This window comes from Haliotis rubra, unplaced genomic scaffold, assembly GCF_003918875.1.
Source record: "Haliotis rubra isolate DU_JTF1 unplaced genomic scaffold, ASM391887v1 Scf1456, whole genome shotgun sequence".
In the NCBI taxonomy this organism is placed as follows: domain Eukaryota; kingdom Metazoa; phylum Mollusca; class Gastropoda; order Lepetellida; family Haliotidae; genus Haliotis; species Haliotis rubra.
Window position 1 is genome coordinate 84312 of NW_025765399.1, and position 18111 is coordinate 102422.

An 18111-nucleotide genomic window follows, 5' to 3' on the forward strand; every position below is an offset into this window, starting at 1 on the left:
CGGATAAATACACCAACATTATAATGAAATTGTCGAACATGTGTACAGAATTCAGTGGTAATCAATTTGTACTGAATATATTTTCGTTTCTTTTTGCCGATCAATGGTTTATGATATCTGTACAACTGATTCCCAACAAACGAGATTTAAAATAATTTAGTGTTTATTATTCATTGTGTCAAAGGATTTTTGTTATTACTGCATACATGGTTGTATTTTACCTCACTAGTCACGAAGGTAATCAAGTTGGGAAAAAATAGTCATATCCCATCATCACCAGTAATACAAAATGGCGTCCTTGGATGTCAACAAATAACAACGCGTCGTGATGCAGTTGGTTTGAAGCAAGGATTGTGTGTATTCGTGGAACGAAAAGGTTTTGATTTTGAGCACACTTAGTGAATCTGTATAGAACCGTTTGACCCGATAGTTTGGTTGTCAAATGAATATGTCACTGTGACATAGTGTCGGTAGTGAACAGCTGGAGAGATCCGGAATGTGTCGGAGCATTGCTAAATCTAGCTAATTGTAATTTTGCTTTATCTCTGCGTACGCTGTCTTTTATACTGTCAACCAACACATGCTACGGGGCTTGAGATCTTCGATTAGAAAGGATCTTTTGACATGGAAATCAAAGACAGCCATGTAGAAGTTCAAACTTGCCTTATTTATCAACATGTAGTGAAAACTCGTTCACCTACGGCGGAACACCTATGGAGTTAGCTATGGCTCGCACTCTGCGGTAATATAGCCCTAACCTAAGGATTTATGTAGACCCCAGATAAGGCGTTGTGTACTCACAGAATGGCTGGCATAGACTCGCTGTTTTTCCGGCTGTTCCTATCACCTCCCCGACACCGGTCATTACCACTATCTCTAGCAAGGGTGACCGGTGATCACCATATTCCTCCCTGTTTTAAAAGGCCCCCCTCTACAGGAAGTACACCCTCCACAGGAAGTACACCATGCCGTCCTCAGCCAAGGGGTCTTCTCGTAACTGTCTCCCGAGGGGTATCCTTTCTGTGCGGCACACCAAGGGGTCCTCCCCTCAGTCACACTGATTCCGCAAGCACCTAGCTTCCGGCTTTCTGGTGTGGATTCCACCGTATCCTCGGTGGGACCAATCGTCCATAACATATAGGGTTCGGGTCCCACTCGTACCAACAAGTAAGACCCGCAGTCTTTTACAGTCTCTAGGAAAGTCCCACTCCGCTGCGGAGTGACACTAATGACCTGCCAAAGGCCATCCAACCCCACCTAGCCATTAGGTGGGGCCAACTGGCTGCTACTGGCGCACACAGACACCACCCTGTCTTGGGTGGAGCCCAGAAAACATTAGGCATTACACGAGCCTCACCCTACCATTGGATGAGACCCACGGCGTCCCCCAGAATGAACAGCCGAGCGTTGACGTTTGTGGTCAAGAGAAGTCCCTCTTTCTTGCTACCACTTGCGCCACATAGCACAGCAACACTGGAGTTCAGGGTGCAACCTTCTGGTCCAGTGTCGGGACAGTCTGTCCCCATCAGCACCCTATCCTCTGGCACCGCCCTTAACCACACCATCTGGCCCTGGGGAAATTCCACCACCCGGGAGGTGAAACTGAAACAAGATTGTGGGAACCCCTCCAACCATTCCTGGTCCGTCCCCTCCTCTCTGGTGGAGTTGGGGACTACCAAGGGTTTATCTTGGGGAAGGCATTCCTTCAACACCCGGATGACCCGGGTGTAGGATGATCCGGCCAGCTCATCCCCCTCAGGCCCACGAACCCATACCACTACCGGGCACCCAGCCGGGATGTTCGGTGCCAGCTCCCTCAACACTTCTTCCTGTCCTCTCCACTCGTTGGCCTCTGCGGTGTCGTCCAGCCCCACCACGCAGAGGACGTCCCGCCAAAGACGTAGCGGCAGGCGGAACGCCCTGTCAACCAGATTGGCGTCTACTCTGAGGTGCAATCCCGCAACTGTCCTACACTTGGGATCAGTGTGAATCTTCTCCGGGTAGGATTTGGGGTCACTCTGCGCTTCAAGAGAATGCCCCTGATCTTCTGTCTGATTCTTGCTCATCCCCCCGGGGTCCCACCTGGTAGGGATCTCTCCCAAGTAGCTGATATCTTCCACCCCTGTTACCCCCCTGACTGTCCAAGGTCAGACAGCTAATGGAAGGATGTACTCTACGTCCTTGTGGAACTGGTCCCGTCGTTGGCGAGCATTTTGACAGCCCCGGCATGGGAGCTTGTGTAACTCAACCAACCTCTGGCAGCTGTCACAGTCTGCTTCATCGGCCAGGTCTTTGGTCCCTGGACGATATTCAACCCTCATGTCATATGGGCTCAGTGTCTCAGGCCAGCAGGCCAGCTGTCTGTCAGACGATTCGAAATTAAGCGACCACCTCCAACTGTTGTGGTCCATTCGCATCAGAAAATAATGCCCCAACAGGTAGTGGCAATACTCTCTTGGAAGGTGAACATCCACCAGCATCTTCTTGTGAGTTTGGCCATACCCCTGCTGCTCTGGGGTTAATGAGCAACGACCACAGCTGGCCCCTCTCTCTTGCCCTAATGGTAGCTCAATCCTGACAGCTAGGCCAGAGCCGTCTGTGTCCAAAATACACATGTCCATCTCGTTGGGCATGTCTAGCAATGGCAGTTTCCGTAGGACAACCTCCCCTACCTTCGCAATGGAAGAGGCCCTATAGATAACGCTGTTGGTCTCCCCACCCTGTCTGTCTTCAACTGCATTGGAAACGTGCTGACCCTTGTGTACCTTCACTAAGGGGTCAGCCGGGTTGATCAAATACGCCCAGGCAGAGCATTGCCCTTGATGTAGGTTCCCCAAGCTTAATGCACACCGCCTGGTTTCTGAAACAGGCTCCACCGGGGATTGGTTCAACTCTTGACTGTCAAGGCATGGTAGTCTGGTAGCTGTGTGCGGTGCACACGACACTGCCCTTGGAATGGCCCCTTGGCACACAACAGACTCTCTGGTCCTGAACGTTACCGGGATCTCACACCCGCCAATGGTAACTGTCCATTGTTGCATATCAATGTTTGTGCAGTGCCTGTTGGCTAAGTGAAGTCCCCGGATGAGCTGATTGCTGATTTGTGCCACCAGCACCTCCTGCCGGTACGTCTCTCCATCCATTTGGAGGCTTGCCTTACCTGTTATCGAAGCCCCCATCTCCAAAACGGGAGATTGACCACCCTCCCTGGTGTGACCGTCGGGTATCCCCAGCGGCAAACATTTAACGTTCAGACCTGTGTTGCTGAGGAGAACACCATCTGCATCCTCCTTACCACAGCTCACTAGGGCGCCATCTGGTGGCCAGGGGGGTAGACCCCCTTCTGCTATCATGCTTAAGCCCCCTGTTCTCGCTTTGATATTCTCTCCGCAACCTCTCACAACCTCATCAGTTGTTGCTGAGGTGTCTCTGTCAGCAGTCTTTCTTTCTCCATCGTTCTCCTTCCAGTCCGCAACAATCTCATTCATCTGAGTGTCATCAAGACTCACCTCAAAAGAATCATCTGTTTGGTCGAACAGAGTGACCGGATGCTTAGGAATGTTCCCTTTTTCTGTTGCTGTGTTTGCTGATACAGCTACTTTAGGTGAAGATGATCGAGTAGCATTCCCAGCAGGAACTCCCTGTGTCGCTGCTGCAGAACGCGTTGATTTGTCTGCCGGAGCAACAGTCTTGATATTTGCTGGTGTAGTAGGTGTAGCAAGGGCAGGAACCAAGGGTACTTCGGGGACAGTCAAACCCTCCCTCACTCCTTCATAATCTACAACATCCCCCTCATCCAAGTCTACTGAACCATCATCATCCCCGAGGTCCAGGACTGCATCATCCTGCGTGTGTTCACTCTCATCAATCATTGTTTCCACACCTTCACTCTCAATGAGGACTTTGTACTGAAACAGTGCATTAACCAGTCTCTGCTTCCGCCATTCAGCGAGTTCCAGAAGTCTCTGGTAACAATAGTCAATATTATTCAATCGACTCCTGACCAAAGGACATTCACAGTACTCCTCTCCCAGACCGATGGCCTGCTTATGCAGGTTCACAATAACATTCTGATAGCTTTTGAGCTCCTCAGTCACCTCCTCATGTTTCTGGAGAAGCGATAGAACACTGGCCTCATCCTTGCCAACGTCTTCCATGGACCCTAGTTGTAAAGTGTCCTTCATCCAAGTGTCAACCTTGCCAGAATCAGCAACGAACTGGTGGAAATCCATGGCAACAAACAGTCGCTTTCTTCGTTCATCAGCGAGGTCCACCAGGCTGCGCCACTGCTGTCTGACCTCATTGATGTGTTGCTGAATCTTGTCAGCACAGAAATTGCCTGCAGCAACGAGAATGTCTCCCACTTGTAGTACTGACTGGAGATGGCTGTGACGGGCATTCATCTCAACCTCCATCGTGTCATGCTTGTTAAGCAGCAGGCGAGTACTGGTGGGGTTAAGTCCAAAGTCAAGTGATGACATAAGTTGTTTCTTATCCCTGATCCATCCTTCCTCATCTTTCATGTTCCTGTAGAGCTGCCGCTGCTTTACATCCTCTTCCACACGAGATCGTCTCTGCTCAACAAGTTTTTCAGTTCATCATGCCGATTCCAAAATAAGCATTAAGTTTTCGACCACATCAGGGTCACAGAAGTCCCACAAGTAAGTCTTCAGTAAAGCGGGAGGCTGAACTGTTCACAGTTTCCACCTTCTCTGCCACTACATGGATGTCTGCTTCCAATAGGCGTTGCTGCTGCACGAGATCCTCCACCTCCATCAGGTGCCAACCATCACCCTCAGATGTAAGCCAGGCTGTGGTCCCTTCCATCCAGTCCAAGTTGCACAGCATCTCCTGGAAGATCTTGTGCAGGCTCGTGTCAACTCCAAATTCCTGTGACGAGTGTGAAGAAGCTCTAGCAGGTAATTCCATAGTCTCAGCTCTTCATCAGTGTCAATGTCATAGTAGTCCTCTAGTTCCATTTCTGATATTGCAGCAGTCACTGCCTGTAAACGCTCCTCATTGGCATAGACATCGGTCATACATGGTTCATGGTCAAATCTAGCAACAAGTTGCTCCAGTTCCTTTATTCTGATCCACTCCTCCCTCACTGCATGCACAGACGGTAACTCGGAAGCGGACCTCCTGGCAGTTCTCTCATCCAGCATCTTACTCATAGGGTCATATCCTTCATTGCATTCCCCAGGTTTTGTTTTCCTGCACACAGGGGCTTCATGATGCAATCCCGCCGCTTGTTCTGGTGTGGCCGGCTCCGGCTTTACGCCCTGGAACCAGCCCTCCATCCCTCCGCCACCTTGCTCCCATCTTACAATAGGGTTTGGTCCACTGTGTACGTCCGTCCAGGAGACTGGGGATCCGAAAGGCATACCCCTGGGATAGGGACCATACGGACTGAACCCATACGGCGATGTCAGTGGATGTCCTTGGCTATCTAGCCGGTGAATTGCTCTCTCCACTGCCTCAGCGTTATCCTTCACTGCTGCAGAGGTGTTTTTACACAATTCTACACTGTTCATGGACATTTCGCTCACCGTCCTCATCATGAAATCTGCGTTCCTTTTGTTCAAGTCCTCCATTGACCGCATCATTCTGTCCATCATGTTTACCATTCTGGTATCCCGTGAACCAAAACCGTGTGCTCCACGTGCCGATTCCCATCCTGAGCTCTGTTGGGTATTACTCTCATTGGCCTGCATCTGTATATCGTCACTGTCCTGCGCCTCGGCAAGTAACAGCCTTCTGAACCTGTGGTACCCTTTGACTCTATGTTATCTTCCAAACTATCCTGTTTGATGGGTTGGATACGGTTCTTCAACTTCCCACTTGGGGTGTAATCAAATGTTGACACTAAATCTGCATCATGATTAAATTCTTCCAAGTCCGGTATGTCCACAGCGGTAATATTAAACCCTGTTTTCCTCATTGTCACCAATGATTTCACTTGACTTGGGGAAAGTCCTCTCTCCTTCAAATCATTCGCGGTTGAAAGATTTACATAAATGGGTTGTTGAGCCATAGTGTATAGCCTATAAAGTCCAGTTTCTAGCACTCACGCTTTAATATTTCCGTGAATAGTCCTTCCGTGAATAATCTTTCCGTGAATAGTCCTTCCCCATAAAACACAATATGAGTGTCCGAGCTCCCGTCAATGGAATTCACAAAAATTAGTGTTTTACGGCTATCCGCTGTTCGTTTGCACTCCCGGAACAACACATCACATCCCTCGAATGTAAACACTGCCACTTCCTTCTTGACATGCGCAGACAGTTCACAAGAGTAACACAGTGCATAACATCAATAAAGTCATACAACATCCAAAATTTGTCCAGCACACGATGAATGTTCAATAATCCGGGCCCCTGATAACTTTAGAAGCCTAACAAAATCTTAGAAAGTTAGATAGCACAGTATGCCAGCCAGGTTGGCTGGAGCACCAGTCGGGTGCGCCGACCCACGTGACCTGCACGTGAGCCGACCGAAGTTGAAAAAACTTATATTAATCTATTTTGTAGAAGATTTCCCCAAGCTAACCTTCCGAGAACGCCCCGGAATAACTTTAAAAATATCCTAAACAGCAGTACGCTGGCTGACACACAGTCCTACGACACATATGTCGCAGACTACGCTCTCTCCCCAATAGCGGGAAAACTGAAAACTGCGCTGCGATCTCCCGAGGTAGAAAAACGGAAATTCCCACCCAGGAACGGTGTTCGCGGCGTCACTGTAGTGAAAACTCGTTCACCTACGGCGGAACACCTATGGAGTTAGCTATGGCTCGCACTCTGCGGTAATATAGCCCTAACCTAAGGATTTATGTAGACCCCAGATAAGGCGTTGTGTACTCACAGAATGGCTGGCATAGACTCGCTGTTTTTCCGGCTGTTCCTATCACCTCCCGACACCGGTCATTACCACTATCTCTAGCAAGGGTGACCCGGTGATCACCATAAACATTTCAAATGGCCAGGGCGAACGGAGCATTCAGTTTAACAAGCAGTGTTAGCTTGAGAAATCATCATATTGAGCTTCTGCTAATGGGGCAGTTAGCTAAGTTACACTAAACTACAGATACCCTTTGTTTGATATACCTCACTGGTGCAACCAATAAAGCTAACAAAATATACATTTTTGTACGGAACATATTTACTTGGATTGAAATTGATATAAGTATGTACAAAACTACATGGGCCACATGTGTGTAGATGTTAGCGCATTACAACACACAATCTTCAACGAAAATTGGCATCTTAACCGAATGATTCCAGAAACCTCTTTACTTAAAAGACCCTGAAACAAAATCACCTTGGTATGAATGTATAAATTTAGTTAATCCGACTTTACACAAGTATTTTGTGGTACTGGTATTCCAAATTAACTTAGTGAAAACACAAAACATTTGAGTTTTCTAGAGACACTTCTGTTGAAAAATGTAATCTTTCCAAATCCCCTTCTGAAGGAAGTTCGTATGTGCATTGGTTTGCGCTGAGCTAAGTGGGTGATGGGATAGCCAAGTGGTTAAGGCGTTCACTTATCAAACCTAAGACATGAAGTCAGTGCATCCCAAAATAGGAATATAACTACAAAGAAAGTTACATATTTTCCTAGCCAGTTACATGCTTTATTTCTCTAAGGTGTCCTTTTGAGAATTTACTTCATGCTAAGTTGAATTACCAAAAAAATACCTTATTTCCCTTCCAGCTGAGAAGTGGGCAATATGTCTGATATAGAAGACATCTCCTTGGAAGCAGTGGCACCGGTTGTTCCAGTCGTGGAGATCGGACATGGCAGTGGCTACCGCTCACCCCGTGATCACTCAGACCAGGATTATGACTCAGAGTTTGAGTAAGTAACTTCATGGTGATGCAAATTACAATCAGATTCTGACATGTATCAGGATTGGTTAAAAAAGTAGTGTTCAGGGATATTATTTATGGTGTCTTTAGTTTTCGAACAGAGTATCATTTATGTCAGAAGAAAGTATTTTTTTCTTTTGACGTAATATGGCACCCTACAATTAAAGATATCATAACTACTAATATTATGACGTCAGTGTATTTCATATAGTTAGTGTCTGGACGATGAGATGAAAATATAATACAACAGTGACTGAGTGAGTTGGGTTTACACTGCTTTTAGCAATATTTCAGCAATATCACAACGGGGGGACACTAGAAATGGGCTTCACACATTCAACCCATTTGGTGAATCGAATCTGAGTGACGAGCGAACGCTTTAACCACAAGGCTACCACATTGCCCATTCACACAACAGCATGTCAGATGATGGCAGTCAGACCATGTCATAATCTGTTACCATCACTCAGACTTACATTGACCTCGTATCATGTACCGGTATTGATGTATTCACAAAATTGCTATTGTAGTATCAGCTAATGTTCATGAAAAGCTTCTTTGAGAGGCATTTTTGAAATTGTGAAGATGAAGGAAAACCAAGTTCTATGGATAGTCAGCTTCTTTTTTGCAATGAGTGTGATGTTTCAGTGTAGGTACTATAACCAGGGTATTTAGAGTTGAAAACATTATATAGATTTTATAAATATTTAAGGAAAATTTGAAGTTAAGTTCAGAAGGGTGAATGTACTGGGAAAGTGCATTGACCAAGCTAACTGAACTGTTATTGATTCACTTTTCTTGGGGGGAATAACAAATTCTCTGAATTGACATCAATGAGGGTGAAACGTTCAAACTGGTGTTTCTACACAAATTGGGTGGATGGACATTTGGGATACAGATGGTCAGTTTGGTCAGTTTGTCAATAAAGGGGCATGCATAGGATCTGAAATGATTTTGATTAAGTATGTTTTGGCATCTACCAGTCTGAGATATTAGTCGGATATGTCAACGTTGGGTTGATGTATGGCTTAAGGATAACTAGCAATGTCATTTTATCACTGGAAGAAATTGATGGTACCAAATAAAGTCTCCGAAAGGGACTAATGAAAGTAACTAATTATTAAGATTGGATATGAGGCATTTCTGTAGGAGGTAGGACATCATTTCGGGGGGGAGGAGCCCAGAAATTGTGAAGAGAACTAAAAACTAGCTGACTGAGAGAGAGCGGGAGAGACTGAGCCCTGCCGTTGACTTGAGAGGTTCTCTCTGCATATTGAGAGATTGGCTCAGATGAAATTGTAACTTTAGGAATTGGGAAAGAAACCAACAAGTTCTTCCAGGAGATGTGTGAATCTGTGTTACATGTAAACCAGGAAATCTAGGAAATATTTGAGGACCTTTGTGAAAGAATTCATGTTAAAATAAACCGGACTTGAACACCATACTGGACTTATCCTTGATTATCCATCTAGCTACATCATCCCCAGAATCAGAGTGGCTAGACAGATTGCCTAGGTAATAAGGGTACAACACCCCCGAAAACCTAAGGTAATAGTACTAACACCCTTATCAAGCAAGTGATAACAGTGTTCGTACCTGCACCGAAACGTCACACTCATTGCATTAAAGATATTGACTATCCATAGAAGTTGGTTTTCCTTCATTAAAAGCTAACAGACGTAATGAAACGTATTGTCAGTGTGGATGTTGTGACCTGTTCTTATTTCTATTATTTCAAAACACCAACAGGGATTCAGGAAGACATTTTATAAAAAAATATTAGCTTCTGTGGGAATTCAGATGTCTAACTGGCTGTTTCAGTCCGAGGTGGTCATTTTGATTTGAAACCTCTGATTTACCTTCCAGAACGCAGTATTTTCCAAATCCACCACAGAGTCACTGATAAGTTGAAAGAATGCATAAAATATTTATTTATGAGGATGTGAGATCCTGACCAATTTCCATAAGAGAAAAGTGCATGTGTTTATCTCAGTAACTGACATTATTACAATGCTAGTTTGTATGATACAGGTCTGATGAAGATGATGATACCCATTCACCACAATCTACGTCCAGACAGAGGCGGAGGATGAGGAATGTTAAAACTGTTAATGGCCGTGTTGCAGTTGACATGACTCCGCCTGATGACAAACTGAGAGATGCTCAGAACAGGGCCAAGAAATACTCTCGCTTGAAGAAGGTAGATGGATGTATGGTCAATGGATTGAAACAAAGATGTATTTTACAATGTTCGATTACCGGTAGTTAAAGTATGAATTGTATTGATATGTTTCAAGCTGATCATAACCAATGTTTAACTCTTTGTTTTTGCTGAATTTGGATTGAGTTAAATGAATCGCAGTGTAATTCGGCCAAAAGGTTTCACATTAACTATGAACTTCTCAAATTATTGTTTCAGTTTTCAAAATGATGTTACATGATTTATGTTGCATGATTCATGAACTGTACAAAATAACAAAATGTTAAGTACACAGTACCAAAAATCATAGTAATAAAGTATGTGTTTGGGGAACTCAAAATGACCTGATTCTGATCAAAGTGATGACTATGCATACTTCAGATAGTTAAGGCTGATCCCTCACAATGCCCATCTATGATAAAAGACTAATCCCTAGAAAATAGTCTTTCAATGACTGATCCCTCACTATGTCTATGAGTGATCAGTGACTGATATCCCTCATGATATCTGTCAGTGATCAATGACTGATCCTTCATGATATTTCACATTGTCAGTGATCAATGTCTGATCATTCATGATATGTCAGTGATCAATGACGGGTCCTTCATGATATCTGTCAGTGATCAATGACTGATCCTTCATGATATGTCAGTGATCAATGACTGATCCTTCATGATGTCAGTGATCAATGACTGATCCTTCATGATATGTCAGTGATCAATGACTGATCCTTCATGATATGTGTCAGTGATCAATGACTGATCTTTCATGATATGTCAGTGATCAATGACTGATCCTTCATGATATATGTCAGTGATCAATGACTGATCCTTCATGATATATGTCAGTGATCAATGACTGATCATTCATGATATGTCAGTGATCAATGACTGATCATTCATGATATGTCAGTGATCAATGACTCATCCTTCATTTGTCAGTGATCAATGACTGATCCTTCATGATATGTCAGTGATCAATGACTGATCATTCATGATATGTCAGTGATCAATGACTGGTCCTTCATGATATCTGTCAGTAATCAATGACTGATCCTTCGTGATATGTCAGTGATATGTCAGTGATCAATGACTGATCCTTCATGATATGTCAATGATCAATGACTGATCCTTTCATGATATCTGTCAGTGATCAATGAATGATCCTTTCATTATATCTTTCAGTGATCAATGACTGATCCCCACAATGTCCATGAGTGATCAATGACTGATCCCTCACAATGTCCATTCCCAATCAATTTGCTCACAATATCCATGTGAGATAAATGATTCACACACAGGTTCCTCACAATGTGCATGTGATATAAAGGACTGGTCCCTCACAATGTCCATCAGTGACTGGTCCCTCACAATGTGCATGTGATATAAAGGACTGGTCCCTCACAATGTCCATCAGTGACTGGTCCCTCACAATGTGCATGTGGTATAAAGGACTGGTCCCTCACAATGTCCATCAGTGACTGGTCCCTCACAATGTGCATGTGATATAAAGGACTGGTCCCTCACAATGTCCATCAGTGACTGGTCCCTCACAATGTGCATGTGGTATAAAGGACTGGTCCCTCACAATGTCCATCAGTGACTGGTCCCTCACAATGTGCATGTGGTATAAAGGACTGGTCCCTGGCAATGTCCATCAGTGACTGGTCCCTCACAATGTGCATGTGATATAAAGGACTGGTCCCTCACAATGTCCATCAGTGACTGGTCCCTCACAATGTGCATGTGATATAAAGGACTGGTCCCTCACAATGTCCATCAGTGACTGTTCCCTCATAATGTCTATCAGTGACTGGTCCCTCACAATGTACATGTGAGATAAATGACTGGTCCCTCATAATGTCCATCAGTGATCAATGACTGATCCCTCACAATGTTCATTCCCAATCAATTTGCTCACAATGTCTATGTGAGATAAATGACTGATCCTTCATAATGTGCACGTGAGATAAGTGACTGGTCCCTCACAATGTGCATGTGAGATAAATGACTGATCTTTCCCAGTGTCCCATCAGTGATCAGTGACTTGTCGCTCACGATGTGCATCTCTGTATTCAGGCAGACAAAGCTATCAAGGAGTACGTCACCTGCACAGCCCTAGCTCGTATTGTATACGGCAACAACCACTGGAAGTTTGCAGCCAGTCACGTTGACCTAGCAGAAGCATATCTGGACTTGAAAGGTAGGTCATTCCTGCAGTGTGCATATGTAACCTAACACAACATTTGGTTAGACAGAAATGACCAACCAGAACAAAAAGAAACAAACCAAATGGAGATATTATAATTTAATGCAATGAAGCAATTGTCAAACCAGCCAAATCAAGTACAATAAGAATCTATAAAGCAAATTAAACAACCCAAGCTAATTCATCAGAAAGTATCCTAAACTGTAACATATAGAAATGTGAGTATCTGTCTCTCTGTGTCAGGCTATGCTGTACAGGCTGAGTTCCACTCCGACAGTGCCAAGGACATCATGCTGCACGGCGTCCACACCTCCAGCTCCCACAAAGAGAAGGCCAACATCTACCACGTCCTCATCCGCGTCTACTACATCTTGGGCAAGGCTCTCACCATCCTCAAAAAATATCCTTTAACAGCAATCAGCCCAACGAGTGTCGTTGATCTGTATAATATCTACTGATATCTTCATTCTGTTTTGCTGGTGTGGTTGAAATTATTAAATCAGAAATTGACTTTCTGTTAATGGTTGTACTGACATTGAAAGACTGACTGACTGAGTTTTGGCTTTACGCGCTTTTTAATATTCCAGCAACATCACGTCGGGGGACACCAGAAATGGGCTTCACACAATGTACCCATGTGGGGATTCGAACCCGGGTCTTCGGCGTGACGAACCAACGCTTTAACCACTAGGCTACCCCACCACCCCTACATTGAAAGAGGGTCGATGGGGTAGCCTAGTGGTTAAAGCGTTCGCTGGTCATGCCGTAGACCCGGGTTCAATTCCCCACATGGGTACAGTGTGTGATGCCCATTTCTGGTGTCCCCCACCATGATATTGCTAGAATATTGCTAAAAACAGCATAAAACTAAACTCACTCACAGTGAAAGAATGTAGCAGTTTTTATTTTGTCTGTGCAGTATGCAACTTTAGCCTGTGTCTGAAAGCTGTTGTCTTATAAAGTTATAGAAAGTCTTGTCACCTCAGAAATGTGAAAAACTTTGTTATGAATTAATATGAGCAGTTCTTGAAACATTGCTTTCACCGAAAAAGCTCGACTAACATGTAGCCCCTGAAATATTTTACAGATAAAAACAGTTTCTAAACTACGTTAATAAAATCTAATGAAAAGGAGCCAGGAGACATTCCTTATTTCCTGAAACTATGGCATCTACTCTTGCCAAACATTCTAGACACGCTGTTTATCTGTAAGCATGACAGAGTTACCGTCGGGGTGTGTGGTGAGCGAGCAATCTAAAGCACCAGGCTAGTGATCCAGCGAACTTAAGATGCTGGGATTGAGCCCACTTGTGACTGGGTGTGAAAACCTTGGAGTCAACTTTGTGTGTGTACAGTACACAACCCTATGCACTCACAAGAACCCATGAATCCAGCGATAAATGACCAGATGGTGGCGCCTTTGAGCAGTTGAGATGAGCTGGATATTGGCGCTACACAAATATCATATAGTGATAATAATAATAATAATAATAGTCATTTGTGAAGTTTTCTTTTCAACACCGCTTCGTTAAAGCTTCCTTAGTTCCAACTGTACTTTCCATCATAAACCATGCCCTCTAATGAAAGGCCAATGTCCCTAGTTCTGTAGCTTGTACTCTACTGTAAGTACATTTTAAGGCTTATGTTTGCTTCGTGCAATTCAGTATGATGTATCTTCATCAGTCATGAAGTGGCAGTTAGTTTTCATTTAACATATACAGTGATGCTCTCTACGATTCCCACTCCAATTCTACCCTGATTTCAGAAAATACTCAACCTGTGAAGGTCCGGGTTAGAATTTGTCTTCAGCAACCCATGCTTGTCATAAGAGGCGACCGACAGGATCAGGTGGTCAGGTTTGCTGATTTGGTGGACACATGTCCTTGCAATCCAGTTGTATAGATCGATGCTCATGCTGTTGATCACTGAATTGTCTGGTCCAGACTTGATTATTTACAGCTGGAATATTGCTGAGTGCAGCATTCAAATGTTAATAAGCAATTCTGACAGATTTTCAAATTCATTTGCCATGATGAATAATGTGGTTCTTTGAGCTGAGGTCCTGTAGTATTTGAATGTATGGATATATAGAGAATACTAAACGTTGTCCCGTGTAATACTATATTTATGAAACGAGTGAATGGTTTGGTATCTAACGAGGGAAAGCGAGTCAGATACCAATACCATTCACGAGTTTCATAAATATGATATTACACGGGACATTGTTTGGTATTTTATTTATTACACACCCAACAGTAGCAAAATAATATCGAGCAAAGTACTTCTTTCCTAAGAATTCAACGAGTGTGATGACTCTCAGCTTTCCGTGGAGTCAAGCAAGGTCTAATACTATTGTGACAGAGGTATTAGCATTGTGACGTCATAACTGTAAACCAGTTTTACGTCATACGTACGGCACCACATGGTGATATTACACAATGTGTAATAACATAGTAAAATTATTAAACAGTGACATCTTCAACGGGTGAGTAATAAACTGATATACTGAACAACACCACCCATATAATACGAAATATCCCTGTCAGACTGAAATGTACCCATGATATCTGAGCATCGTCGGTGCATTTTAGTGTGGTGCGTTTCTAATGTTGTTCAGTATATTTTTAACACCGAGGGTATGGTGAGGACTTGTGGTTTAAATCATTACACACTGAAACACTTCCAAAACTGTTGCCTTAACATCCCTACATACAACGAGGCAGAGCAGGCGCTGACGAAGGCAGACCGGATCTCCCAGGAGAGAAGTAAGCTGGACTGTGTGACTGATGACGAGTGTGATGAGATCGACATCAGGCTGTACCTCGCAATGGCCAGGTGAGTCCAGACAGCTGACCATGGGCTTATCATACACAGCTGACCATGGGTTTGTCATACACAGCTGACCATGGGCTTGTCGTACACAGCTGACCATGGGCTTGTCATACACAGCTGACCATGGGTTTGTCATACACAGCTGACCCCATGATGCCTTCTTTGAGAGGCGTTTAGAAGTTGGTGTGATGAACGATGGGGAGACTTCTATGGATATACAACTTCTCTATTATCCAGGGTTCCAGATAAGGGTCGTAACGGCGTTTGTATCGGATAACAAATATGTACGATATGGTAGGGATTAATTTAGAAAACGTAGGAGATACGCACCACATCAATGTTGTACAGTATTAGAATCGCTTACAGATGTATATTTCCAAAACATATCAATCTGATTTCAAGCAGTGTCTATCTTTGAATTTACGTGAAGAAACCGCGTACTGCATCGAATCATCTCGTTTAAATTTGATTGGTCAAAACTGCGCATGTGTATGTAAACATGGCGGCACAAAAACAAGTTTCTTTCAGAACCAAGACTGTGCCTCGATGACTTGTAAACAGTCAACTAATCAAATAGCTGTACGAATAATGAACAAATTACTACCAGTATCACTTGTTCATCTTGTTGTAGTCACACTCCAGTAAATTCCATTCAGTACTCTAAATGTACTCTTCAGTTTTTGCAGTACTCCTATATTGAAAAAATAAGGAGTACGTACTCCTGATGTTGAACAATTATCTGGAGCCCTAATTATCAATGTAATGGACATTTCGGTGTTGATGCTAACAAGTAAATGTTATCAAGTAAATGCTGTACAACACTCCTGGAAAGGCTAAGTCTGTACAGTAAGATGATTGATGTTTACACAATTAATAAGGTTGATATACAAAGTGTTAATTCTGCTTGTTTAACAATTATCTTCATAAATATTAGCATATTTGTACCAGTGCCACGCATATATCCATACCTAAGCATGCTCAAAGTGCACAAACTAGAGTCCGTTTGGCTCAAAAGCAGACCGATGAATTGCAGTCTAACTCGAAAACTAATAAACATAAAATACTCAATGAAACGCTGATCATAATCAAAACATCATACCAACTCTGTGAGTTTTTTTCAGAATTTTTGTCCTAAAAATAAAAAAGTTGTTTAACAATCTATCATTAAAATATTGACACAGTTCACTATTTGTTACGAGGGAGGAGTGCAGAGAAAGGGACAGCCAGGTGTTCGAGAACGGATGGAGACGGCACAGCACAGGTTAATGAATAAATAACTTTGTCTGTGAACGTGCTTCTCGAACACCTGGCTGTCCCTTTCTCTGCACTCCTCCCTCGTAACAAACAGTGAACTGTGTCAATATTTTAATGATAGTTTGTTAAGCAGCTTTATCATTTTTAGGACAAAAATTCTGCAAAAACCTCACAGAGTGGGTATGATGTTTTGATTATGATCAGCGTTTCATTGAGTATGTTATGTTTATTAGTTTTCGAGTTAGATTGCAATTCATCGGTCTGCTTTTGAGCCAAACGGACTGTACAATCTGATCATTATTGCCCCGGATAACCCAAGCTGCCTGTGAGGCACTGGAAAGCTAATAGTCACATGACTTCTGTACCCTTGTACCCTTTTTCTGCTGGGTGAACAGAGGCAATATGGAACAAACTCACTTGCCTAAGATGAGACAGGCCTAAGGGCGTTGTGGGGCAGGACTGAAGTCCTATAAACTCTTAGGATTCAAGCTGCCAAACAAGGAGTCTCCGTGCCCAATGTTGCTGAACTTCAACTGATTTGTGACTGAGGACCACATACATGTTTACCTCATTTGTTGTGCAATCGTCTATCTCACTCTGTACATCAACATTATGTACTGTGTAAGCATGAATCACGTTACTGTACAAACTTTACTAAAGTACAGTATCTGACCCTAGACTCACATAGCTGACTTTTAAATACTTTGTGTGTTACAGGTTGGCCAGTAAGCAGAAGAAGTATGCAGTAGCCAGTGCCCACTATGACAAGGTGTTGGAGCTGATGGAGATTCGGTACGGCAGGGACAGTCTCCTCCTCATCCCTGTCTACCACGACTACGGCAGAATATCCTTGCTTCCAGAATCACTGAATTGCAGTGTATTTATTTTATGCCACGTTAGCAGTAATGCGTGGGAATTTATTGTAGTACCACAGCGGGTTCTTAACTGACCATCCCAGCTAAATGTGTGCAATCAGGCAAAGTCAGTGTGACCAGTATCATTATCGTTCTGAAAAACAAGGTATATTTCACTGTAAACAACCGACAAAGCAGAGGGACTATTAACAAAGATACACATATCTAATAAAAATTTCGTCGCAGTCCTGTCAAAACATCGTATCTGACTTTCATATAGTTTTGAGATAATCGAAAATATTATAATCAGTCTGGACTGACAAACCAGTGGTAATTTGAGCAATGCCTCATATCAACCAGGGTGCTCTGTCAGAACTCTTGGAAGATTCAATTTAGGAGTACTGTCAACTTATTCTATCCAGTGTCCAAGAGGGCAGGAATATAAACTACAAGAGAAATTAATTTTGCATCTGGCTTCAACTCCACATGGGTGGGCTCAAAGTGCTGTATGCCTAGCACCCTGGTGTGTGGGTCAGTGTTCACTCGAATTTCTATCTCAACTCCTTGGGGAGAATACAACCAATGATGTAGGGTGTAGTTTTGTAATGACCATGTTCAAAATTGCCTCTGTTCACCCAGCAGAAAATGGGTACCCGGTGGGTAAGTCATGTGACTATCTACCTTCTAGCACCTCACAGACAGCTTGGGTTATCCAGGGTAATGATAATCAGATTGAGCGTGCCCCTCTGAGGTGTGGGAGGCGGTGGGGTAGCCTAGTGGTTAAAGCGTTAGCTCCATCGTCAATTAAGACCCGGTTCGATTCCCCACATGGGCACAATGTGTGAAGCCTTTATTTTTAGTTTATTTACCTAAAATTATAGACATCTATAGAG

General features: G+C 43.6%; 2 protein-coding genes across 3 annotated transcripts in view; one reads left to right on the plus strand and one right to left on the minus strand.

The window, feature by feature from the left end:
* Nucleotides 1-248: 248 nt before the first annotated feature.
* LOC124269566 (tetratricopeptide repeat protein 23-like) overlaps nt 249-18111 on the plus strand; it is a 33196-nt gene continuing 15333 nt past the window's right edge. Inside the window, exons 1-7 of one of the 2 annotated variants that reach the window (XM_046704594.1) lie at nt 249-376; nt 7717-7860; nt 9903-10071; nt 12150-12273; nt 12523-12679; nt 14988-15113; nt 17082-17208. In XM_046704594.1, the coding sequence (XP_046560550.1) occupies nt 7733-7860; nt 9903-10071; nt 12150-12273; nt 12523-12679; nt 14988-15113; nt 17082-17208 (831 nt within the window). In that variant the 5' untranslated portion in view covers nt 249-376; nt 7717-7732. Of the gene's footprint in view, nt 377-494; nt 529-7716; nt 7861-9902; nt 10072-12149; nt 12274-12522; nt 12680-14987; nt 15114-17081; nt 17209-18111 lie in introns of those variants that run through there. The other variant, XM_046704595.1, reaches the window with a different exon arrangement.
* On the minus strand, nt 1359-2066 carry LOC124269559. The gene has a single exon (XM_046704590.1). It carries the CDS (start codon nt 2064-2066, stop codon nt 1359-1361), a length of 708 nt encoding a protein of 235 aa, XP_046560546.1.

Bases quoted from the DNA above. Each gene is read 5' to 3' on its own strand.
- LOC124269559 (XM_046704590.1), bottom strand. From the start codon at position 2,066: ATGAGCAAGAATCAGACAGAAGATCAGGGGCATTCTCTTGAAGCGCAG.